Source organism: Ursus americanus, chromosome 10 (genome assembly GCF_024610735.1).
Source record: "Ursus americanus isolate L20-20 chromosome 10, mUrsAme1.1.p, whole genome shotgun sequence".
In the NCBI taxonomy this organism is placed as follows: domain Eukaryota; kingdom Metazoa; phylum Chordata; class Mammalia; order Carnivora; family Ursidae; genus Ursus; species Ursus americanus.
The window spans coordinates 1,299,683-1,325,643 of NC_142136.1; the positions used below are offsets into that span (position 1 = coordinate 1,299,683).

At 48.2% G+C, this 25,961-nt stretch overlaps 1 protein-coding gene across 3 annotated transcripts in view; it reads left to right on the forward strand.

Moving 5' to 3' along the window:
- The window catches only part of TUBGCP3 (tubulin gamma complex component 3), an 89,118-nt gene that overhangs the window by 51,206 nt on the left and 11,951 nt on the right, over positions 1–25,961 (forward strand). For 2 of the 3 annotated variants that reach the window (XM_045772881.2, XM_045772882.2), the window contains exons 18-23: positions 8,058–8,146; positions 8,277–8,408; positions 11,797–11,937; positions 15,876–15,992; positions 18,552–18,622; positions 18,731–19,659. In XM_045772881.2, coding sequence (XP_045628837.1) covers positions 8,058–8,146; positions 8,277–8,408; positions 11,797–11,937; positions 15,876–15,992; positions 18,552–18,622; positions 18,731–18,866 — 686 coding nt within the window. In that variant the 3' untranslated portion in view covers positions 18,867–19,659. Of the gene's footprint in view, positions 1–8,057; positions 8,147–8,276; positions 8,409–11,796; positions 11,938–15,875; positions 15,993–18,551; positions 18,623–18,730; positions 19,660–25,961 lie in introns of those variants that run through there. The other variant, XM_087864971.1, reaches the window with a different exon arrangement.

A 25,961-nucleotide genomic window follows, 5' to 3' on the forward strand; every position in this document is an offset into this window, starting at 1 on the left:
TCGCCGCGGGGCGGTCGGGGGTCTGTGCCGAGGCCTGGCGTGTGGGCGCCGGCGGCTGGGCCAACAGGGGCGCGTAGTACAGTCGCCCAGCTGAGAACTGATGTGTTCTTGTGCTTTTGGATTTGGTTTTTGTGAAAAGGCTCGTTTGTAACATTGCTAATCTTGATTTCTGTGCAAATCCGAACGAAAATTGAGTCAAGTTAGATTGTTTCATTTATTTATTTATTTTTAAAAGATTTTATTTATTTATTAGACAGAGAGAGAGACAGCCAGTGAGAGAGGGAACACAAGCAGGGGGAGTGGGAGAGGAAGAAGCAGGCTCACAGCAGAGGAGCCTGACGTGGGGCTTGATCCCAGAACGCCGGGATCACGCCCTGAGCCGAAGGCAGACGCTTAACTGCTGTGCCACCCAGGCGCCCCAAGTTAGAGTGTTTTAGATCATGAGGTTTCTTTCAGAGTTACATTTGTTTGCACTCTGCTTTCACATATGGATTTTATTTTTTTAATTAATTTTTAAGGAGAAAGCTGTTTAATAAATCACTGGTTCATTTAATATTTACTTAGTGTTTTGATTAAAGTCTGTTTGGGAATTGCTTTAATGTTTGTTTTGGTTCGTAAACCAGGACATGGAAACATTTTGTAATACTATTTTACGATTACAAGCTGTAATAAAAATTCTCATGTCAGTTAATCAGGTTTATTTTAATGTTATAAATATTGAATAATTTCAATTATGAGTGATTTTGAAATCTTCATACTGAAATTCATTTGTTCAGAACCTTTGAGAAAGTATTTCAACAATGTGTCTCTCAAGAAACAGCACTGATAGATTCTTAATCCTTTGGTGAAAGTGATTATTGAAAAAGAAACCATTGTTTGAAGACAGGCAGGCGTGATCTCTCCACATTTAGTAGGTCAAGGCTGATCCTTGAGCAGCTCCCAGAGTCGCACAGTAATGACACCCCAGAAGCTGGGGGCTGACAGTTTGTACTGGGCGTCCCATGCTTCTGTACTCACAGCTGGTCTTTTCCTGGGGGTCAGGATGCCCTTAGCCCCTGGCCTGGCTTCCTCTGCACTCACTTTGTAGAAGGTTAATAATCAGGACCCTTTGACATAGCTGAGAAGGAAGTGAGAGGGAGCATTTTCTCTCAACTACCATAATGGTCATGGATGGGAAATACTGCCTCCGAGTGTCTCTAGTACATGTGGGCTGCCTGGAGGAGGGGCTGCTTTGTGAAGGAAGGCAGAAGGAGGCACCCATCACTCAGAGGGCCTCACGGTCTCCTGGCTCTGCACCTGTCCCCCTTTCCCATCATGTGTCTTGGGGTGACTCGTGCCGTCAGCTGGGTGCACACTGGCGGGCTATCCCGATTGCCGACCTTGTGCCCTCCCCAGGGGGCGGGGGGAACGTGGTGCTGTGGCACGAGCGGTGCCGGCATCTCCCTTCCTGCCTGATTCGGACCGTCCCCAGGTTGTGCAGACGCTCTGTCACCGTGCCGCTCTTCCTTCACAAGGAGGCGTCTGGGAAGTCTGGGCTTCGTAGCAGGTCTAGCTGTAGCTGGTTGTGACACCTGTCTGATTGCGGTATCCCCTCACCAGGCTCTGTGTGAACTTGCTCTTCTCTTGCACGGAGTAGTCAAGCAAGCTCCGTTTCTACTGAAGGTCGGTAGACCTCTGATCAGTTTGCCGTGTGTGGGAGAAGTACGCTTTATCCTGTATGACGTGAACCACGGTAACGTAACATGGTGCCGTTGTGGAGAGCTCTGTGTTAGCGTCTTTCACGGACCCTTTCCTTGTCACTGAAACGTCTCCTAAAATATTTATAACAACAGAATATTGCCTCATGCATATATATTTGTACCATTTCTCCTTTCTCTTGGGTTGCACATGTGTTCCTTTTTCCCACGAATATTAACTAAGGCCGTAAGCTTTTTGTCGGTATATATCTATTTGCATCTGAGTATTTCTTTAGATGGATTGGGGATGGAACAGCTGGGCTGACAGGTATGGATTCTAGTTTTACTTTACGTGTGTGAATGCTGGCACTGATATTTCGGCTCTGGGTGACGTCATCAGTGACCGGAAACAAGGTGCTGGTTCCAGGCGCGGCCACGTGCATGCAGCCCCCTGCCTGGCGGCCGGCTCTGTTGCTCTTACCGGCTAAAGTTGGGTACCGCCTTCAGACAGATTGTCCAGTTGTTTTCATTTCTTGTAATGCTTTCTAAGTGCTTAGTATAAACACTTTTTTTTGTCATTTGTGTTTCTCTTTTCAGGAAACTGGTTTTTTGCTCATGTTTTTGTTGGGGTGTAACGTACTTTCATTTACAAGGAATATTTTAAAGTTGTTCGGGTCCAGGCAACTTAGTGAGCAGAAATCAACCAGCCACTTCGTGAGCTCTTGGTTCAGCAAATGTAGAAGTGCCCCACCAACCCCAAACCTGATGCAAAAATAAAGAAAGACTCCATGAGGTGCTCCTGTGAACCACATTCGGAGGGTTCCACTCACGTGCAGCGTGTACCGCTGGCTTGGTCCATACGTGCAGCGTCATTAATTATTACTCCAAATATTTCGGTATTTATGGAAGTAATTTTTTTTGAACAAATAGTTACATTTGAAAATGATTTGCTTAGTGCAGGAATTTTTGATAGTGGTCTACCAAGATGTTGATGCCTGCTTTTACATTGTTGTCTTTCAGCTAGACAAAAAACAGTGTTGTTACAAAAATCATTGGAAGGTTTGGGTTCTAGTGGTATGGAGTTTTTTGTTGTTGTTGGATTCAGTTAATCTAAACAGTATTGCAGTTAGTGGCAACTAAATTTGTATTTCATATAACAGCTGACAAAATGAAATAGACAAATACAATTAAATGAATTTGTGTACTGGACGGGAGCAAGTGAGTGGAGGCCCCCTCCCCAGAGGAGTGGTATTAAAATGATCTCCTTTTCGGTCCTTATTAGGAATAAAAGTGAGCGTGGTGGAGGTGGGAGAGGCGGTCAGCCCCTTGGAGGAGACGCACTGCCACAGGGCCGCTGTCGCATTTTGCCCATGTGATCGGCAGCTGTTTTTCTTTCTTAGTGATTAATATAATAATAACCATCTTAGGATGGACAGTGTTCTAGACTGCAGGAACGATCACTTGAAAAATGAGGAGACATTTTTCTCTTCTCTCTTTGTGTATATCATTGTGCTGTACTTGGATGAGTAGGCGCGCCTCGCTGCTTAGACCTTTATGAGGAGCTCCCTGTGCCAGACCGTTCAGCAGCGTGGCTAGCGGTCAGCATTGGACGTTGAGCAGCACCGCCCAGGCGAGTCCGCAGGCCACCAGCACCACGCTGTGGCCATGGAGCCCATTTCCTTGTCTTCTGTCTCAGCTCCCTCGTCTGGGGGTGGGGCGGTGACCACAGCGCTAATTCCCGGCGTCCTGGGGACCCAGTCTGTGTAGCACACTTACCAGTGCTGCCTGGGGGGGTAGGCACATCTCTGCAGGCGTCACTGCTGGCTGCCTGGCCATACAGCGGACATTGATGGCGTTTGCAGGAGGACCTTCGTGGTGATTAGAGGTTCCAGGAGGTTTGAAAAATCCTGATTCCTACCAACTTCTTTGAACCCTTAGCCTTGAGAAATAAATCAGATGGGCAATTTGATCAAGTCACTTTTAAATATAGCAGCTCAGTGATAAATACAGGTTGAAGGTGATTTGCAATTTTGAAGAAACTGTTTTGGGGAATTTTTTTAAAAAAGAAACTCTTTTACAATGTTTAACGACCTCCGCGCTGTGGAAGGTGCACGTCCAGATGAGCAGGTGCTCCCCGCCGGAGATGCTCAGCAGCGGTCAAGGCCTTCCGGAGCCGGCAGGTTTAAATCAGGCTCGACGTTCTCCCAGCAGCCCGTAGGGGGCAGCACAGAACTACAAATGGCTCTCACACTGGGCTCCTTAATAAGCTCACAGAAGACAGTCATCTCCATGTCGTGTGTGGAGCTGTCTGCCGTGAAGTTAGCCCGGCGGGACATGTACTGTGTTTGCGTGTTTGTTGGACCTCAGTGCAAGTGTTGCTTGGCTTTGGGGATTCTTTATTTGTAGGTCAACCATAAAAACACAAGCACTTACATGTTAAGTATGTTTAAATGTATTTTCAGGCTCCTGGGTAAAGAGATTCAAGGGGTGTTTCCGGTGCAAATTAGATTTTTTAGGAATTAAAGGACCAAACTATCCCTTAGGAATTGAATTCCTAGTCATTTGTTCGAGCGTGACCAGGCTGAGAGAAGCTCTGAGCTCAGCATCCCGCATGTGAACTCTCGTGTGGGGAAGAGTCGCAGCGTCATAGGGACGTCACATTTCCGTTATATGGGTCACAGGTCCCTTTACTCAGAGGCTCCATTTCGGAAGAGTGTCCTTAAAGATGCTTTTCTGTATACTTGTTTATATAAGAAAAGATGATTTTTTTCTAGAAGGAAAATAAAGTATTTGGTAGTACTTTAGACTGTTAAAGGGAAGAACACTCATTTTAACGTTGTTGCTAATTTGCCTCGGTCAGGGAAGGCTTTTGAAAAGGATGTGAACTTAAATAGTCTAGACAGAGATGAGTACACAGCATCCGCTTTAATCTTGAGGATTGAAATGACTCGTTCAGCAAATAGTTGTTGAGGGCCTATTCTGTGCTGCCTGTTCTTGGTATTCGGTGATGGGCATGATAGGGTCCCTGTGGGGCCTGTTAGGGCAGGATGGACATTTAAACAAGAACTTGGAATGCACGGCGACGAGATGAGTCATTTGATGTGGAAGAGACCAGGTACTCTAGGAACATGAAAAGGAGACACCTGGCAGATGTGGGTAGCACAGCGGGCTTCGCGGAGGTGGTGGTGTCCAAGGCCACACCTGGACATGAGCATGTCTGTGAAGGGAAGCGTGTGGTGATGGGGAGGATGGGCCGAGAGCCAGGCCTTGAGAGCCTCACAGGCTGGGTCTCAGGTCAGTGGCAGGGTGAGCCATGGGAAGGCTCGCACCAGGGAGTGGGACATGCTCGGACTTGCTTGGTTCTGAAACTCACTGTGGCATCGCTGAGGAAGACGGGTCTCACAGGCAAGGCTGGAAGTCGGCAGAAGCGTTGGTTGTGACCCTGCAGGAGGGTGGCTGTGGTGGACACAGCAGCCTGGGGTCGGGAGAGTGCATGGACTTGAGGGGGCTCCAGGGGGCGGTGCTGGGTGACTGGGTCCTGCTTGGAGCTGGGCTTGGGTGGGGTGTTCACCAGGCCCGGAGCGCTGGGGCAGGAGCACTTTGGGGGTACTGCTTCTGTTTCCGATACATTGATTGGAGAGGTTTTTAAGAATGTATGTGACGCATTTCGTTGGGTCGATCGGAAGCCCCAGACAGATCAGAACTAGAGATAAAGGTGTAGACACGGTTCGTGTACATGATCCTGGGTGCCATGGAATCAATGAGATTGCCTCGAAATGGGATGAGAAGAGAAAAGGTCTTGCAGCAAAGAGCAGCAGCTGGGCCCTCCGAACGGAGACGGGGAGAAACAACCAGAAGGGTGAGCAGTGGACCGGGAGACGGTGGTCTCTCTGAGGCCACAGAAGGAAGTACTTCAGGGCGGAGAAAACGCTCCGGTATGTCAACGGTGCCGGCAACCAGCTAAAGTAGAGACTGGGGACTGACCCCAGCCGTCCTCATCTTTGGCAACAGGGCAGATGTGACAGCCTGGGGGAGAGGACGAGAGCACGAGCAGAGCGGGGGCCCAGAGTGGCCTTGAAGCTGTGCCACGGAGGGAGCTTCCCGCCTGAGACCACGTCTCTTCGGGAGGGCAGGGGAGCCCATGGATGGAGGACTCCAGGTAGTGGTGGCTGGAAGCGCAGTTTCAGAGTCAGAGCGGAGAGGGTTTCTGGGCGGCATGGAGGAGTAGCTGAGGCTGAATGCCGTGAGTTGTAGGTTGGCGCCAGCATGACTCCAGGATCGTTTCTGTAGATGCTTCTGCTCTGTGGTCACTGAGCTGCATTTTCATCTCCAGATGTGGGTGACAGGAGACATCCTGGTAGATTCACAATGCCATGGAGAAATTGTGCTGTGGAGGAAATCCAAGAGAGTAAAGTGGAGTTGGTGACTTAACCACTGTGTTACCATCTGTGTGAATCCCGGGCTGATGCTCCCGGTCTGTGAAGGAGTGCAAAGATGAAATGTGAAAAATGTGAGCAAGCTTGTATGATGTGCAACTAAAAACCAACACGTCATCCAAGTAGTGCTGGATTGAGTGTCGGTGGGACCCCAGTGGAGACACCTGAGAAGACCGCCAGACAGACCAGAGCAGTAACAGCGTGCGTTGTCATGGGCTGGGGCCTCTCCCCTTGTGTGCAGAGCACTGACTTGGAGCCAGCTGCTGAGAAGAGCCACACGGACGTCTGCGCTTCTGTACCACGGGCCCCCGGAGACAGCCCCGAGAGAAGCCTGCGTACTGTCTCCATGCACGTCTGTCGGGATATTCGATGGGATCCACGGTTTCATCAGCGATGTTCAACTCTCTCTGGTAGAAAAATGTCAGGATGGAGAAGTAGAAACTGCACAGACGCCTGACAAGGGCAGAAGAGAAGCTGACGGCGTTCAGTGTGAGTCCATGCAGAGCAGTGCATCTCAGGAAGCAGTCCGCGTGTACTGGAGGGGAGACTCGGACGCGGGGTAGCGCAGCAAGACCTGGGGGTCTTCACGGGTGTGGTGTGTAAAGACCGGTTTGCGCGTGCTGGGTGCTTTAAGTCTGCACAGTCTCTCCAGGTAAGACCGCCTGGCCTTCGGGTCACGGTAGCATGGCCCCTGTCGTTGCAGCTCTGGGCTGAAGCCCAAAATGGCAGCCCTCTCCTGTAAAAGCTTCTGGACACCCTGATGTGGATGCCCCCACCTAAGACAGCATTTTGTGATGCTCTTTTATGCTGGAAGTAATTTAGGTACATGGGCTTTGGGTGTCAGGTGAGACACGCCATCCCCGGTTGGTAGTTTGGGTAGGAAAAGTACATTCTTCGTTTTGGGCTTACAGATGACGTTTGCAGCCCCTAACCTGCTCTTCACGGGAGTATTTATGCTCTGCAGGGATACTGGTTCCCGACAGTGGGGAAGACATCAGGGGCTTTGGAGCACGCGCTCATCCTCGGAGGTGGCCTGCTGCAGCCCTGTGGGCCGGGCGGTGCGTGCTGACCCAGGCCTGCAAAGTCCCCGTGGGGCACTTGATCCGTTGTTAAAGTCTGTATCCCACCGTTCTCTCTGTCATGTGTTTCTGTTTCACTTCCTCATTACTCTCCGGAAGGGACAAGAGTGATTTCTCAAAGAACTGCTTGCAAGCAGTGATTATTTACCTAAGGAACTAATTCAAGACATTGGGGTGGAAACAATAATACATCCAGTCTGACCCACATTGAAATGTGCTTGTAACTATTCCTTTGGTGGCCCCATCTGCTTGAGCCATCCTCTACCGTGGTGTCCCTTCATAACTCTGGTAGAGTCTTTGAGCGAAAAATTAAAAGTATGAGCAGAGAATGGCTGCTCTCTGGTGACCTCCAAGCCTTTTGATGGTTTTATAATCTTGCAAAGAACAGGAGCAGAGTCGGGGCTCAGGCCCATCCCCCTCCTGGTTCATGTTTCTCTCAGGTAACAAGGTCCCTTTCGGGCCCTCAAGGAAATGTGCTTTTGTCTCCAGATCGCTGGGAGTCATGAAATCTTGCACAGCCACAGACAGACTTGTTGTCAAGAAGCCGCAGAACTGAGTGAATATTCACACTTGTACAATGAAATATATCGATTTACTTTTTGATGCAGTTATTTTATTTTATGCCGTTCTTTTTCAGGTCCTTGCATGATGTAAAGTAATGCCATGTGATGAGACGGCTAAAGCCTTGTGTAGCGCAATTGGCACAGGAATTGATTATGGAAGGACCGTTTCCTATTTTAAGGGTTAACAGTGAAACCTAGTGGTGGTGGTTTTGAGAGAGGGATTGCAGACGTCCAGGAGGGGAGCGTGTGTGGTTTGAGCGTGTTCCCGCAGCGTCTAACACCAGCTGTCCGGCTCTCTTGCAGAGTTCTCTGGGGTGCTGCACCACTGCCACATTCTGGCGTCTGAGATGGTCCATTTCATTCACCAGATGCAGTATTACATTACGTTTGAGGTGAGTGCGGAGCGTCCTTTGATGTTAGCTTAATATGTCGTGTCTCAGGCTTCCGTGTGGCGTGTTTTGTCAAAGATGCTATCCCAGGAAGACACGCCTCATCCCTAAGTGTCGTGTGGTTGTTTCCTAGGTGCTGGAATGTTCTTGGGATGAACTTTGGAACAAGGTGCAGCAGGCCCAAGACTTGGACCACATCATCGCAGCCCATGAAGTATTCCTGGACACCATCATCTCCCGCTGTCTCCTGGACACCGACTCCAGAGTAAGACCCCTGTGCTGTTCAGAAACAGAAACCACGGTAGTCTTCTCCTCTTGGGCTCCTGTCACGTGGGACATCTTGGAAATCGCCTGGTGCCCACATTAGTAGTAATGGGACTGTTTTATTAATAATTTAAAATGCAAGGTGGACCATTTCTGAGCGGAATTAGAACAAGAACATGCTCAGAAATGGATATGAAAGTGGTGAAGCATGTAATCGCACTCACCTGTTTCCTCGGCGTGACAGTAGTGCCTTCCCGTGGGGTTCAGAAGACATAGGTGAACCAGTGCGGCTGGTTTCGTGTCGTGCGCTGAGGAAACCAGGCACGTGGTGCGAGACCACAGCAAACTGCTGCCCGTCTGTGAGTTCAGGAGGACAGTGAGGACGCGCAGAGCGCTCCAGGCTGTCCCTTTGTGGTCTTATCTAAGGACAGTGGTCTTTTCTGTGTTTGCCTTGGTGAAGTGAGTGGCTGCATGTGTTAGAAAATAGGCTGTTTGTCTTGAAGAACTGTAAGGGTTCCGTGGCCCCAGGTTTGTCGCTAGTGTCGCTCCCCTGTAGACACCTGTCGTGAATGTTGCTGTTCCGTGTGGCCAAGCCGCGTGGAGTTCTGATTTTATTCACACGTCTGGGAAAGCAAGGAACACGTTTTCAATTGAAACAAAGATATTGTGACGTAAGAGTCAGAATTTCACGTGCTTTTTTGACATTAAATGTGTGATTTCAAAGAAATTTCTGGCTCGTGGAGGGCTCTGCTTCTACTGTACCCTCCTCCAGGGAAACATGCTGCTTCACGGAGGGCATTCCCTCAGCGTATCTGGGTTTCCCAGTCATGGCTGGGAAACACGTATCTTGGTGCGCTGAATTTTATTACTAAAACTCTCATCTGTGTAAAAAATTGTTCAAAGATGCTTCTATATAGAAAGCTTTTATAAACATATGGAGACAATGGCACAAAAATAATTTACAGCACTTCGGACGTAAATCATAGTTTAAGAGATGCGCACCTGCAGCCTTTCGGCCTTGACTGCGGTGAGTGAGCCCCGTGTGTGCTGGCTGAGCCCGTAGCTGCAGTCTGGGCCGTCTGTCTGTCGGCACACGCGTCCCCCGGGGGCAGCAGACGAGCCGTCTCCTGCGCTGTCGGAGGGGCTCATGTAGTAACAAGTGGTGTCTGTTCCTGGGGCTCTGCGGTCACGGTGCTGTTGCGTGTTGAGAGGGTGCGACACTCCTCACGCAGGTCTGCGAGAGGTAGATGGTCCTAATTCATGGAAACCATTTATCTCGGTGCCTGACGCACGAGTGTTCGCTACTTCTGCTTTCAGGTGGCTCAGAGCAGTGGTGTGCGCTTTACAGAGACTTAGCGTGGTTAGAATCCGTGCTTTTCAGGGGATGTGGGACTGTCTGAGGATTATGCCCACGCCGACATCGGTCCCCATGAGGGGTGTAAGGAGCTGTCAGCGGCTGGCAGCAATGGGTTTCAGCCACGTCCCCGTGGAACGTGATCAGAACCATGTGTTCTTGACAAGTGAAGTGTATTTCGGTGTCTCCCTACGTAAGGAGACAAGGCTGTTCGAGAGGCGCACAGCCTTGGGGGGGTTGCGGCCGGACACATGCAGGTGTGCGCACGTGTGCGGTTCTCGTCTGTGCGTAGCTGATGCAGATCCGGCATCAGCCCGTACACTGCTGCACACTGCAGCCACCCCGAACACCTGCCCGGTTCTGCCGGAGCAGACGGCTCACGGAGCCCTCCCGCCTCAGCCCGAAGCCAGCGTCGCCACCGCCGAGATGTGTTCACTGTGGCACAAGTAGCAGTTCTCACGTGTTTACAATAAAGAAACAAATGGAAGAAATAAATTTTTATTAAAAACAAAAAAATTAGATCATCTTTTGTTTTGCTTTTTTCTTATCAAGTAAGACCCCCCCCCCCCCCCCCCCGAAAGAACCAGCAGCCTTGCGGTGGGCCCGGAGTTTGCCGTGAATCCCGGGCCATCTGAGCCCAGCAGCAGCGGCTATGAGTTAGTGAGCTTTGTGCCTGCGTGTGACTCTTGGAAGGGACCTTGTTGGGTCAGGGTGGGGCGTGTCCCCCTGACAGGGGTGTGGGGGTGGCGTCACACGCGTCCTCACGAGCCCTAGCGCCCTCCCACCCGCAGTGAGCCGGGCGGCCGGTTCTTGCCCGCTCAGCTTGCTCGCTGCCTCCGGTCCCTGAGCTTGGAGCCCCTCCCGCTTCTCCATCTCTCTTCCGCTTCTCAGTAAGGTTAGGTCCTCTTTCTCCCATAACCTCTTGCACATCTTCTCTGGGTTATGACTGCCATAAATGTGGTATTAGGCTGGTTTGGAGGAAGGCTATTCCTTTCATTGCTTTGGTTTTTTATCCTTTTTTTTTTTTTTCCATCCTAAGGGTTTCTAGATCTGCTTAGATCTTGTTTTTACAAGGAAAACCAGTTTTGTTTGCTTTCCAGAGGTCTGCTTTCTGCTTTTCCTTGCCTTGGGATGTTAGCTGGGTCTACCAGGAGCGTGGATAGGACTCTTATCTCGTCCCTGACGTTAAAGGGATGTTTTACTCTTTTCACCATTCACTATGATGTTTGCCAAGAGATCTTACAGAACCTTTACGAAATTAGGGAGGGTCCTTGTAGTGCTCGTTTGTTTAGATCTTTTACATAAATCATGAGTGGCTGTTAAGTTTTAACACATGACTTTTTTTCCCTGTGATTTCGAAATTATCTTTCCTTCTCAAATTGTTAATGGGTTTTTTAAAAATCGAAGTTGGCAGAGGATAGAGTTGACCTTGCTCTTCAGTCGTGGGCCGCCATCCGTCCCCAAAAGACCCTTGTGTGTGCTTTGTGTCCTGAGACCCCGCCCCCGCCGGCGGCACAGCCGTCCTTGTGCTGGCCAGTCCGCCTGCCTGGGTAGCCGGTGTTTTGCATGGATGTGTCTTTGATTTACATAAATGAGTTTTGCTGTAGATCCTTTCTTGTGCCCTCTTCGCATGCCGCACTGGGACAGAACAAAACTAAAATGTGGTAGATGCCCAGGAAGGGGGCTGTGAGCTGTGTGGACGGCGAGCCAGCCACGGCGATGTGTTCCTAGTGTTGAACCATCCTTGCATTCCTGCTGGACACTGGTTTTTAAACACTGTGCTGAATTTGGTTTTTTTATTATATTAATCTCCTTTCTCATATCCTCCTTGTCTGGTCCTGGTGTGTGTGGCACCAAACAGTGAATGAAATGGACTTGCTCTTCCGTTCCTTCCTGACGCTTGCTGACAGCCCTGCAACCTGGGGCCGCGCTGCCGTTGGTGAGGCCGCCGTGAGGGTGTTCGGGACACAGCAGCGGATAGGCAAAGAGCAGTGTAAGAGCGTCTTACAGTCTCTTTTTTGCCTCCGGTCCTCAGGCACTTTTGAATCAGCTCAGAGCCGTGTTTGATCAGATCATTGAGCTTCAGAACACTCAAGACGCCATCTACAGAGCCGCCCTGGAGGAGCTCCAGAGACGACTCCAGTTCGAAGAAAAGAAGAAGCAGCACGAAGTTGAGGTATGGCTTTTCTCCCAGTGGGCTTCTCAGTTTTAATAACGAGCTTTTTGCCACCATCAGCATGAATACAAGTAATGTTACCGCTGAAATGCTCCTGGAGACGGTGCTCACATCTGCCTCTGGAGTCCCAGGGAGGCACTGATGGGTCCACGTGGAGTGGTCACCCTCGCTGTCATCCTGTCGTGGGCATACGGATGGCGTGCACTGGAGTCCGTGAGGAAGCCCGTGGGTGCAGCTGTCCGTGGTCGCTGGCGGCTCTGAGGACTGGTCCTGGCTCTGCATTGCCTGGCCACCTCCAGCTGGTGGGCACACGTGGACATGTGGGACCCAGAGCTCTGCACTTGGGGCTACTTTCAGTGACCTTCCAAACCCATGAGCCTGTGAAGGTGCATCGAGCAAGTTTGGCCGTTTATGGGATTTCTTGTATTTGATTGCATCTCTGTGACTTTTACTTTTCCAAGGTGTTAATTCTTGGGATGCTGACAAATTATTTAAAGGATTGATTGATTGATTGAGAGAGTATGAATCCTAAGGAGACTCCCCACCAAGTGCAGAGCCTGACGTGGGGCTTAAACCGAAATCAAGAGCGGACACTTAACTGACCGTGCACCACCCAGGTGCCCCAGGGTGATGACGGATTTTTTAGAGAACAGTTTGATTAGTTTTATTTTTACGTGTTCCCTTAAGTCTTGTGTTAGGATCCTGTTCAGTTTGGAAAACTCACAACCACTTAGAGCACATGCTGTCTCCTCAGGGTGTTTTGGAAACAGAAGGAAGGGCTTCCTTCATTTGTATCTCTGAGATTGGGTGTGTGTTTGTGACCCTGAAATGCCACCTGGCCTGTGGTGGGTGCACTCAGGTGCCAGGCCAGCCGAAGACTCCGCCCTGACCGTGCTCCCTGGCGTTGTGCCTTTGGATGGTTTGACTTCTTTGAGACAGGTTCCCGTCATTGTACAATGGGAGCAGCTAAGTAAGACCCCACGCAGGGGCTCACTGACCTGTGTCGGGTATGTCTGTTATTTAGCATTTGGGAAAGCTCATCACTGCTGTGATTTTTAAAGCTGCCCACGGCCCCAGAGAACCCGCCCTTCTGGAGCATTACTAAACTATATAAAATCTACAAAAATCAGTCCTCAGAATTTTCTAACAGCAGGGCGGCCAGTTGTGTGGGAGTTGATGGTTCTTCCAGACTCGAGGCCGTCGGCGCTGGAGTGGAACAGATGTACATAATGAGTCAGGATTATTCAGTGTGCTCATTCAGATGCGCCTAGGGATACCTTTGGACAGTTAAAGCTGGAACTGTATCTGAGATATTATTTAAATTCAGTGGGCAAAATAATTGAAGAAGGACTCACTTAGACCCAGCGTCCATTGCAGTTCTAAAGAGACCGTGCGAGAGGACTCAGCCCCGAGCTCCAGAGCCCTGCGCGTGCTGTGAGGAGCCGGCCGCCTGCTTCCGCCCCTGAGTGGACCTGGTCTTCCTGTCGGAGCCACGCTCCATGTCCTGTGCCCTGGGGTTCTCTGCTTCCTTCCTCTTTTCCTTTAGGTTTATAATGATATTTCCAGTTCAAGTTTAGGATTAAAGGGACTTTTTTTCTATCTTAATCTACATTGGAAATCCTGGTTTCTAATAGTAGCAGACTGTTACTTGCTATCGACAGCCCCCCCCCCCAGCATACACAGATGTGCACACAGCTGTCCCCACACACGTGCTCCAGCAGGGCAGCAACAGTAGTTCGTGAGCAGGACGCAGGCTAGTCGTGCACATCAGAACCCGGCTTGTAACGCACCTGACATAATTACTCCCTTGAGGTTAGGCCCCGGCTCAGTGTGCAAATTAATTGGTTTCGTTTTTGCTTTTAACTTATGAAACAAAATTGAATTTAACTTTGTAAAATAGTTACCTGATTCTAAAGTCAAATCTAAGAAAGCATTTAGACAAGCCTGGCCTTTGTTGCTTTCTGCTCTGTGCGGGGTCTGTGTCACGAAGCCCAAAGACAGTGTCACCAAGTTCGGATGTATCAAACGGTAGGACAGCAAACAAGCTTTGGTTCATCCCAGAAGTACAAAGTTCGTGTATCATTCTGATGAAAATACCGTAATTCACCACATTTACAAACTAAAGGAGAGAATTACATGATTATCTCAATGGATAAGATCGTTTGATAGTAAGGAAGATGTGACAGAAGGTTTGCTTGAAAGGCCTGAGTGAAAAGCTCATGCTTAATGGTGCAGCCCTGGGGCTGAGACCCAGGGCAGTGAGCACTCGGTTCAGCGTGGCGATGGTGGACCGAGAGTAAGAAGTACAAGTGCAAACACACAACCGAGCCGTCTCTTTTTTTGGGGGGGCAGGTAGGGGGCAAAAGTCATGGTTGTGGACATAGAAAACTCAAAATAATCTTTAGGTAAGTGAACTAGAATTAATAAGTGACTTTATCAAGGTGGCAGTAAACAAGGTCAGTACGCAAAAATCACTTCTGTTTCCATCAGCCACAAACAAAATGAAATTTTAAAAATGTCTTTAAGAGAGCATTAAAATGTAATAAAATATATGTAATGGCCCTTGTACAGAAAACTATACAACAGGGCTTGGCAACTGAGGGTCTGCAGGCCAGATCTGGCCTCCTGTGTGTTTGTAGGTGGAGTTTACTGGAGAAGCCGTGCCAGTGATTTCCATGTTGTCTGTGGTGGCTCGTGTGCTCTCTTGGTAGAGCTGACTAACAGCACAGATCGGGGGCCCATGAACCCCAAAGTACGTGCTCTCTGGCCCCTTACCACTGCATCACAGAGATCGTAAAGGGCCCCTCGATAAGGAGAGGCGTCAGCTGTGTTCATGGTTTGGAGAGCTGGTAGATTTAGTGCAGTCCCAGTTCTAAACCCCTACAGTTTCGGGGGTTTTTGTGGGTTTAATTTTGGGGGGTAGAAAATGATCAACTAATTCTAAAATTTATGTGGAAATACATAGGGCGTAGCATGCAGTGAAGAGAATTTTGAACGAGAACCAAATTCGACGATATATGTTTCTAGTTGAGTGCACACACACCCTCAAGGTTTGCACAATTAGAGCAGTGAGGAGAATGGTGCCGGCTCAGGCAGGACATTCGGGGAGGGGGGTAGAGTACCGTCCAGAAGCAGCCCCACACATTCTGGGATCGTTCGCTCTCCCCTGAGAACGTCGATACACGGTGGTAGGGGTGGTATCTCGACCCTGCCTCGCGCACACACACAGCCACCACGAGGTGGGCTGTGAATCTGAACGGGATAGGTAAAATGCTAAAGCATTGACAGAAAGAATAGCTGTAAAAGAAATTAAAGTTTTATTATTGTGTCACAGTAAGAGAACCCTGTTGATAAAAAGATGAGAGTCCTGTGCTAATTCCTATATCAGCTGAAAAGGCATTTAGTTAGAGTCACCATTCATTAAGAACCATCTTTTAAAGCTAGAAGTAGGTGTATGTCCAGTACAAAAAGACCCACCATGCTTAGGAGAAATAGCAAGAAGCCAAGTCAAGGGTTAATGGGCTTCAGTGCTTTGAACAGTCTGGTTCTGCTTTTATGTATAAGGTCTGTTTTAGAAATGTGCCCGCAGTGATGGAAAGATACGAGGCATTGCTTTTAGTAACCACAGCCTGGTTAGCTTGTGACAAATGATCGGAAGTGTTACATGTTCTGCAGTGTAGGACTGTAGGTATTAAAAACAAGAGGGAGCTCTCTGTGTGCTCATGTGTAGGGATGTAAACTATCTCCGAGGTATCTTATTAATTGGAAAAAGTAATTGAGAGCTCAGTTGGGCATCCGCAGATTATCGTCGAAGTGTTCAGCAGCACAAAGGGCATGAAAAGCATGTGTCTCCCCACCCTCCCCTGCCAGCCCAGTCCCACCCTGGCAGCTTCTTGCCCCCTGGGTTTTAATTTGATCTGGTCCTTTGGATTCTTCAGGGCCGGTGGGGAGTGACGGCAGCCGAGGAGGAGGAGGAGGACAAGAGGATTCAGGCATTTCGAGAGTCTATACCGAAAATGTGCTCGCAGCTGCGGATTTTGACACATTTCTACCAGGTGCGCGTTGGAGTGACACCAGAGTGTCCAAATCACGTTGCTCTTTCCCTGCAGTTGACCGTTGCTGTCAAAATGATTAAAAAGGAGTCCTTTCAGTCCACCCACCACCCACTGTGGGGCCTAGTCTTGGCTGTGACCTTCCCAGGGATCCTGGGCTGACTAGGGCTGCTGACCTGGGACGTTCTGGTGTTGTCAGCAGTGGGTGGGAGCCCCAGGTGAGGCAGGAGGGCGTAGGTGTGTGGGGAGCTGCTGCGGGGGCAGCCGAGCACGCCAGGTGGCGGGCGCTGAACTCGGCCCACAGACCCGGGAGGCTGGGAGAAGAGCGGATACTGAGAGTCCCCGGGCTCTGCTTTTGATTTTTATGTTGTGGGTTTGGTTTCTGATTCTGTCAGTTTCTCAGTGTGATTTTAGTGATGGAAATACAGGTGAAAAGATTGAAGAATTTTTACATTCAGTTGCTGGTAACTAATTAGACAAGTATTGACGTTGAAACCTTTAAAAATTACGTTTCTGTGTGCTAACGTCTCCATGTGGTTCAAAATTTAGAATGAAACTACCTCCCTGTTCCATAGGCATCTGGTTTGTTTCCCCGGGTCCTCATACTTTCAACGGTTGTCTTCAGCATAACGTGGGTGCGGGAGGACCTTGTCCCTCTCGTAGGTGGTCTTCCTCTGACATTAGCTACCACAGTGTGTTTGTTGAAAATGTTTCTTAAATGGTGGCAAAGGTGGGATTATGTTCAGTGCAAAAATACCCTCACCGGACAGGTGTTTTGATAATGAAACGGCTGCTAGACCCCGTGTTGTAGGCACCGTAGGGACTCGCGTTTCTTAAAGACGGGTACGTCGTGGTGGTTCCGTGCTCGCAGTGAAGGTGGTAGTACTCCTGCAGCGGAGTAACCCCAAGTGAAAAATGCGTGTCGTCGTGCTCATTCCTGAAAGAGATAGGAATGCTTACACATTTTCCCGAGGGACTTAATACATTTGTTTTAAAGGTTTTAATTATTTATTTGAGAAAGAGAGACACAGAGAGAGCACATGAGCAGGGGGAGGGGCAGTCAGAGGGGGAGGGAGCCTCCTCGCTGAGCAGGGAGCCTGGGATCACGACCTGACCTGAAGGAAGACGCTTCGCCGACTGAGCCACCCAGGTGCCCCGAGACTTAATACATTTTTAAAACGTAATCTTAATCTGTATAATCCCAGTTTTACTCAAATTATAGTCTTAATCTTCTTTCTAGATCATGGCCATTGGGATTTCTTTTCTGTAACAGAAAAAGTCCTTTCCTGTTCTCTGGATAATTGAAACAGCAGGGTGTCAGCAGCTGTGATCACTTACTGCTCACGGAACGGTCTCACCCGCAGTCCCCAGCCTGGGGACAGAAGTGTTCCCCACAGTTTCTTTTCTTTTTTTCCAAAGAATTACTTTTTTTTTATTATAATAATATTTTTTATTATATTCTGTTAGTCACCATACAGTACATCCTTGGTTTCCGATGTAAAGTTTGATGATTCAGTAGTTGCATGTAACACCCAGTGCACCGTGCAGTATGTGCCCTCCTCACTACCCACGGTTTATTGTTGTGAGTGTCACCCATCGCCACCTGAACAGAAGCCACTGCCTATATGTTTAGCAATCGAATTCCTTAGGGACTGTCTCGTAAGCCCTTGGTCTCCTAGAAGGACACAGGACTGTCCACAGCATCCCACTCTGTGCTTGCTCAGATGTGAGTTCCCTTGCGTGACATACCTGAGTCCCCGGGAGCTCGGAGAGGGACCGAGATGCTGTTAGGGTTTGGAAGGACTGATGGGATGTGGTGTTTCAGTGGCGACTTCTCTGCAGATGGGACCTTTCCCAGGTCTGCAAGCATGGAGACGAACATCGCCTACTTAGGACACACCTACTGGCTGTGACTCAGGAGCCTTGCAAGGATGGGGTTTGTGCTCCTAAGTGACCCAGCCCAGCGGAGACGAAGCCAGTGTTTGTTGTATGAAAGTTGGAGTACACTGCTGTCATGTCCCCTCGCCTTTACAAAGCCCCTGAGAAGGAGGTGATGTAGCCACACTCTGCCCGGTCTTCAGGAAGGCGACTCAAGCCCACATCCGCAAGGACCAGGGGACCCTGCGGTCATGGTTCAGAGGCGTATTGTGTGTCATGTTTTTTAGTTTTCCTGGGAGAGCTCTGTGATTCATATGAAAGATGGAAAGTGGAACGCTGGACTTTATATTTAAAAGAAAAAGGATAGGCTTTTTTTAACATCAGAACCTTTGCTGTTTTACTTATAGAACTTAGGGCAGAAAGGAAGTTCTTTTAAATAAAATTTGTTGATTGTGCATGTATTTGTGGACACGGGTATCTCTTCCTAACACGACTGCCATTGGTTCGGTGAACTTGGGTTCCTGGAGCAGTTGTCCTCCCTTTGGGACACCTGCCGTGGTGGGTGTTTATGGAACATTGTTGATCTGGAAGGAGAAACCAGCCCAGATGAGGCTGTGGTGGCGAGGGGGGTGGTGTGTTTGTGGAAGGCTCCCTTCTGAAAAAGATACTTTTCCTTGTTTTTAGGGCATAGTGCAGCAGTTTCTGGTGTTGCTGACGACCAGCTCTGATGAAAGTCTTCGGTTTCTTAGCTTCAGGTTGGACTTTAACGAGCATTATGAAGCCAGAGAGCCAAGGCTCCGAGTGTCTCTGGGCTCTCGAGGGCGGCGCGGCTCCCACGCGTGAGCCCTTCCCTGTCTTCACAGGGAGCTGCGCACGCTGGGAATTCCATTACGAGACACACATTCACGTTTAAATCTTCAAGGCCGCTGGCATGCTGCGGACGTCCACCGTTCCTGCCCACAAGTCCTTCAGTGTTTTCAACGGCATGGCGTCTGGTAGAGTCAGAGTCCTGTTTCTCTGCGTCGGAGGTGAATACGTCTGTAAGAGCACTAAGTTGAATGGGCTGGTTTGCACTACTCAGATTTATTTTCTAAAGTCTTCGTATTCAAGAGATACCACTGTGGAGGCTTCGTAAGCTCTCCATGATATAATTTATATTTGTCCCTTTTTAAGAAATCACAGTTGCTTTTAGAGAAAATTGGAGCGGATGGATGTTCGTCAGTTAAGACGGTAATGTCGTTGCTATTTTTTTAACATCCTCCTTAGAGGTAATCTTTGTTATATAATCAAATTGACACAGAATGTCCCTACTAAGAAAATATATAGAGCGTTTTATTTTGGTTTGTAGTGTGTAAGATATTAACCTCTGAAAGAATCTTTACACATTTATCCTTCTTTCAAAGTTTATCTTCCTTCAAAGTTTACATTTTTATATTTAATTTACTCTTTCAGATAACTTCTAAACTAGCGTAGAACTAGTTTGGGGGGGGCGTGAACAGAACACCGCAAGCCTCGATTTCTCCATCTGTCGGCTGAAGTGATGTAAATACGGATGACTAGGAAGTTATGAGCTATTTTATTTTCAAATTCTGATAAACATTGGAAAGAAACTGACTTGAATAATGAAGATTTCCTTTCTCCTTGCCTATTTTTTCATTGTAAATATTTATATACTACTGACCAGATGTGGGGGAAACTGTTTTTTGTAAAAATGTCCTATCAAGTCACATGAATCTGCCCTTATGATGTTGCATAAGTGAAACGTAGAGAATTAAAGCAGTTATCTTTCAGATGTATCGGTTCTTCCTTGAATGAATACCTGGGAAGAGATCGAGTTCACCCGCCAGGTTCGCGGGCCGCGTTCGCAGTTTGATGTGAGGCGCGTCCGGGCGTGAACTGTGCCGGCAGTGAAGCCTGGGAAATGGACCGTGTGTGGCCTTTGGGCAGAGCCGGGGGCAGGGGGGGGCACCTCTCCGTGCTCGGGCCCCCCTCCATTCGGCTGTCTGATGTTGCCGTCGGAGTCCCTTTCCGACCAGAGGGGCGGTTAGGAGTCCTGGCTCTGCAGAGATGAATCTGTGGTGAAGGCCAGTAGTTTTTAGGATACTAGTTCAGTTTTAGATTAAAAATTTGTAAAAATAGGAAATTGGAAGCCAGTTTCTCTACTGGAACATTTCCCAGAAGCAACGGTGTGTTCCATACGGGATCCCCCACCGTCCCCAAGTGGGCAGACTTTTGCCAGCCCAATCCGAGTAGGACAAAGCAGGGATCACCATTAACTCGTTGCGGGGGGTGGGGGGAGGTGTTTGCACGCTCCCAGACCCTGAAGTGACCCGTCTTGGGCTTTCCTTAGGACGCATCTTGCCAGCAGAGGACAGGTGCCAGCAGGCGCAGCTCAGAGCCCCGGAGGCTGGGCGCTGAGGTGCGAGCACGTCCCCGGAGGGTGCTGAGCACGGGCTGCCCGCTGCAGACCCAACACTGAGCGCTCCGTGCGCTCTCTGCCGCTCTTCCTACAGCACGAATCCCCTCGGAACAGCTACTGATGGAGCTCTTCTGTAAAAGCAAAGTGGCATAATGTGGACTTTTGAAAAGCAGGGGTTGCTTCTATCTCCCAGAGAAATTTCCCAAAGATTTTTGACCTTGGAGCCTGTTTTTATTTTCTTCAAAGCATTTCTCCTTTAATCTTCAGTGGAAACTGAATTAGCGTCTGGAAGACGCTAATCCAGATTTGGGGACTAAACCTCCATTCGAGCTTAGGAGCCATCAAATAACTAGGGGCGATTTGTGGGTTATGGAGGTGCTCTCTGAGAGGGGCCTTCCAGTGCGGCCAGGACGACCCTGGCAGGTCTCAGGACAGAGTGGTGGGTCTGGCATAGGGAGATAGGGTCACAGAAGGGCCCGGGCAGCCCCGAGGGTGGTGTGCCATCAACGAGGCCTTGCAGAGCTCGTTTCAGACCCCACTGGAGACGCCACGTGAACGGGCAGGCCTGTCACAGAGTGGGGTCTCATCAGTGAGGAGTTGGTGCTCCCCTCTTGGTGGTTGAGGTGGGAGAGCCCGTTGCAGGGGCGAGTCATCTATGGAGGCAGATGTTCCGGTGTGGCCCCTGAAAGGTTACCCTTTCAGGTTGTTGTGAAGATCAGAGCTGCGTGCATCGGGTCACGCCGTTAGCAGATTCTTACTAAAGGAGCGCTCGTGTTTCCGGTGGACCGGCCGGCTCCCGTGAGCCCGGCTCAGCTTTCCAGCCATTGAGGATGCCTCGTATTGCCCAGGAAGGTCTGGTACCGTGGCTGCAGGCACAGACCACCCCTGGTCAGGACGTGGCTCCCTCGAGTCCTGTTGGATTGGCGGGCGTGACTGAAGAGGGGAGGGGGCCACCTCTCCTTCCTGCGTCCATGTATGTCCGCAGTGGAACTCACGGCGTCGTGATTCTCCCAGCCCTCTGGAGAGTGTGTCCTGGCTCGGTAGGACAGAACGTACAGCCAACATGGACATCCCGCTTCCTAGGAAGAAAGCACTTTAATCAAATAACCATGGTCATACTCAAGGTGGGTCACAAGGCACAAAGTCTACGTGAAGTGTTGAGTGTTGTCTGTGCAGGTCGCGCGGAGCTGGCGGGTGGGTTGGTGGCCCGTGGTGGCATGGCTGCTCCTGGCTGGGAATGCTGCTGTGAACGCTGTGGCCACAAGCAATGAGGACAGGCCTCCTACCCAGTCATTCCGGAAGACTTGTGTAGAGCCGAGCGTAGCTGGCAGGGCCTCAGGGCCAAGAGGACGCACTGCCCTGCTTGTGTGCATTTGCACGTGGGAATTCAGAATTCAGGAACTCCGTATTTACAGGTGTGTGGAAATGATCAGGTGAGTGCAGCCCACATGGGAAAGCCAGAGCCGCTCAGTCCTCAGTGACTTGGGCTGCGCTGCCCGGGTCTGTGGGACTGGGACACAGTGGGAGGGGTCACTGTCCTGAAGGAGGGTCGGTCCTTCCCATGACCCTGCTCAGTTTCAACCACGTCCAATCGCTGGACACTTTTGGCGGGTAGTTTATAAACAAGCCTATCCTTTCTTACTCTGCTGATGAGACTACCAGATTTCTGAGTTCAAGCTCATTTTTGTTTCTAGAAAATCGTGTTTTCATGTAGCGCTTTTGAATTTGTTGGCATTAATTTTTATATGGATGCCTTTAGAGTTGCTGAAATACTCATATTTGAGTTATAGCCTTTTCATTCCTAATTATGTATTTGTGTTTTCCTTTCTTCCTGCTCACTTTTACCGGTGTGATAATAGTTTATGCCTTTCAAGAATTATCTCTTGATATCATTTTACTATGTATGGATGCCAGTTTTTGCTTTATAAATTACTGTTCTGTATTTAATACCTTCCTGTTTCTCTTTTGGTTTATTTTTTCCCAAATTGAGCGCGTATGGAATTTCTTTCTCTCGTTGAGTTTCTGATGGAATCGTTCTCTGCATTAACTTGACTTACATCACAGGCTTTCATGGGCGCTTCTCCCATGTCAGTAATTCCTGACTTATCTGTAAGTCTCTTACTTTTTCTGACTATGGGTATAGTTACAGTTCGAAATGTCTAGGAAGTTTGCTTTTTTTTTCCCTCAATTTTTTTTTCTGAAAAAGAAAAGTAATAGAAAAACACACAGAAATTTGTCAAATTGTGTATCAAAATAGGGCACTACCATGTATGACAGTAGGACACAGGAATGGAAAGAAACCTCAGGAGACTACAACAGAGTGTCCAAGAGCCGGTGTTCGTGGGTCTTTAGAGTCTGAAGGCTCACATCAGAGATGCATGAATTGATAACAGATGCTTTGGGGTAAATGACTTTGGGCAAACCATTTGGAAAAAAATTGAAGAGCTCTACCTCCTACCACACAAGAAAACGTAGTCATCTATGGCTGGCCATTCACATTGTCTCTGGTATTTGAGTTTACGAAGAAAGCCGCTGTGAACAGGGGTGCAAGAGTCTAGGGATAAATGCCTTCATTTCTCCGGTGATCAGGAGAGAGGACGGCTACGCCTGAGGTCGGCTTATGGCTGACGTCTTCAGAGACTGGCCGGCGTGGTCAGTGCTTGTTACTCTCTTGTCCGCACTTGCCCGAGTGCCCTCTCACTGCTGGGGGTCCTCGGGGGGGGGGCACAGTGTGTCATCTCCCTGATGTCTGTGACATCAAGCATGTTTTCATAGGCTAATCTGCCATGAAATTGTGTCTTAAAATATTTGCCCATGTTTTTTTGGGTGGTTTTTTTATAGTTTTGAGAATTCTTTATGTATCTGGATATAAGTCTTTTCTCACATAGGTGATGTGCAGACGTTTTCTCCCAGTTTAAGTCTTATTTAAAAACTTGCGCACCCATCAGGCTCTATGCTCGTCAGCATAGAGATTTTTATTTCAGCCCATGGTGTGGACAGTCTCCCACAGGTACAGTTTGCAGGGAAAAGACTCCAGACAAATGAGTACACGTAGAGAATCATAGCAGAGCTGCTGCTCCTTTTTTGTTGTCATTTTAACCACAAAATGAAACTTGTCAGAGGAAGCAGTGTCTATGTATTAGCCTGCAATTAACCAAGAGTCATCGCCGTGATTATAGTAGTTTTCAGTTGTTGTCAGCTTTAAATCATAACTCTTTATTTAGAGCTGCCTGTCCATCAAGGTGGCTGCTGAGCACTTGAAACGTGCCTGCTCTGAATTGAGATGTGCCGTACGTGTAAAACACACTGCAAATTCCAAATATTTAGTATTAAAAAAAAGGAATGTAAAATGGCTCAATATTTTTCATACCATTACATGTTGAATTGATATTTTGTATATGTTTGCTTAAATAAAAGATATTAAAATTAACTTTGCCAGGTGTTTTTTTTTTTTCTTTTTACTTTTCCAATATTGCTTCTAGAAAATAATCAGTTACCTGTGTGTCTGCCTGTGTATTTCTGTGGGACGGTGCTCTTTCTGCTCTAGGGCTCCGTTCAGGATGCCATGTGACGTTTCCTTCTGTCTCCTTAGGCTCCTTCTGGCTGTGACAGTTTCTCAGGCTTTCTTCTATGATCTGCACAGTTCGAGGAGTACTGGTCAGATATTTTACAGAATGCCCCCCGGCTGGGTTTGGTCTGATGTTTTTCTCATGATTAGGTTGGGAGTATGAGCTCTGGGGAGGAAGACCACAGAGGTAAGGTGCCCTTCTCATCACATGGAATCCAGGGTGCACACTGCCAGCGTGCTTGTCACCGCCGGTGCTGACCCTGCTCGCCTGGCGGGGATGGCGTTCCATCCTGTGTTCTTGAGGACGAGGTCACTGTGTGCAGCCCACATTTAGGGGGAGGACTTACACTCCACCTTCTTGGGGGAGCATCTACCTAGATTATGTGAAATTCTGCATGGGAGATTGGTCTCCTCATATTTCTGGCTAGAGATGAACCCGTTTATTTATCTTCCTAAGTGAGCAGCGTTTGTCATCATTGATTTTCTCTATTGTTTTCTGCTTTTTATTTTATTGATTTCTACTCTGATCTTTATTATTTCTTTTCTGCTTTGCAGTTTTCTCTCTTTTCTTTCTTGAGATGGAAGGTAATTGATGTTAGATCTTTCTGTTGCATTCTACAAATTTTAATATGTTCTTTCATTTTTTTTTTTTCAAAATACTTTCCAGTTTCCCTTTTGGTTAATTCTTTGACCTAGGGTTTATTTAGAAGTTTGTCATTGGTTTCCAAATTTTTATGGAAATTGCAGATACCTTTCTGTTACTGATTTATGGTGTAATTCCACTGTGGTCAGAGAACATCCATTTAAATTTATTGAGATTTGTTTTATGACCGTAGGTAGGGTGTATCTTGGTAAATATCTGGGTACACATTTAAAGATGTTTGACTGTTTTATGGTGTTCTATGAAGTCCGTTAGGATAAGGTTTAAGTCTTTTGCATTCTCGCTAATTTTTGTCTATTTTTGCTATTGATTGTTGAGAGAGGGTTGTAATCTTTTCACTATAATTATGAATTTTTCTCTTTCTCCTTGCATTTCTCTCAGTTTTTGCTCTATGTATTTTGAAGCTCTGTTGTTAGGCTCATAAGTATTTAGGATTGTTATATTTCCTAGATGAATGGACCTCCTTTATCATTGTAAAGTGACCCTCGCAATCTCTGGTAATATGCTTTGCTTTGAAATATACTTTGTCAATATTACAGTCACTCCGGCTTTCTTTTTCCTCCCTTCCCCTCCCCTCTCCTCCCCTCTCCTCTTCTTTTCTTTTCCTTATTTATTTGAGAGAGAGAGCATGCAAGCACAAGCTGGGGGAGGGGGGAGAGGCAGAAGGAAAGAGAAGCAGACTCCCTCCTGACCAGGGAGCCCAATGCGGGGCTCGATCCCAGGACCCCGGGATCATGACCTGAGCCAAAGGCAGATGCTCGACTGACCGAGCCCCCCAGGCGTCCCATGTAATTCAGCATTTTGTACGTGAGGTCATATTGATACCCACAATGTAAGTCTCATGTTGAGAACGGACACGTCCAGTTGTAACTGAAGTTCACGTAGTGCTCTGTATTATTCCAGTTTTTGGACACACCACAGTGTATTCAGCTATTTTATTGTTTGTGAGTGTTTGCACTGTCTGCAGTTTTTAGCCATTACAAACATGGCCGGACTCCTCGCCAGTCTGGCTGCCGTGTTCTAGCCTCTCATGCTTTAACTTGTATTTCTTCACCGTTAATGAGGTTAGGTGTGTTTTCATGTGTTTACTTGCTATCGAGATTTTCCATGTGTGAGCTCGTTTCTGTCTTTTGCACCTTTGGAGAGTTTCTTACCACTTTGTTACTGATTGATGGGGGTCGCATATACTTGATGCACTCGTCTTCTGTCAGTCCTGGATACTGCACGCACCCTTCCTCAGCTTCCTGTGTGCTCGCTTGGTGTTGTCTTTTCTTATTTTAGATTTCAGTATGGACCCATCTGCCAGTCTGTGTTTTATAAAAATGTTATATTAGCAAATGCTGCCTTTTGTTTGAGAAATACTTCCCAACCCTGGAATTGGGGACGATAAACATGTAATGGTTTTGTCTTTCACATTTTGTTTCTAATTTACCCGGAATGAATTTT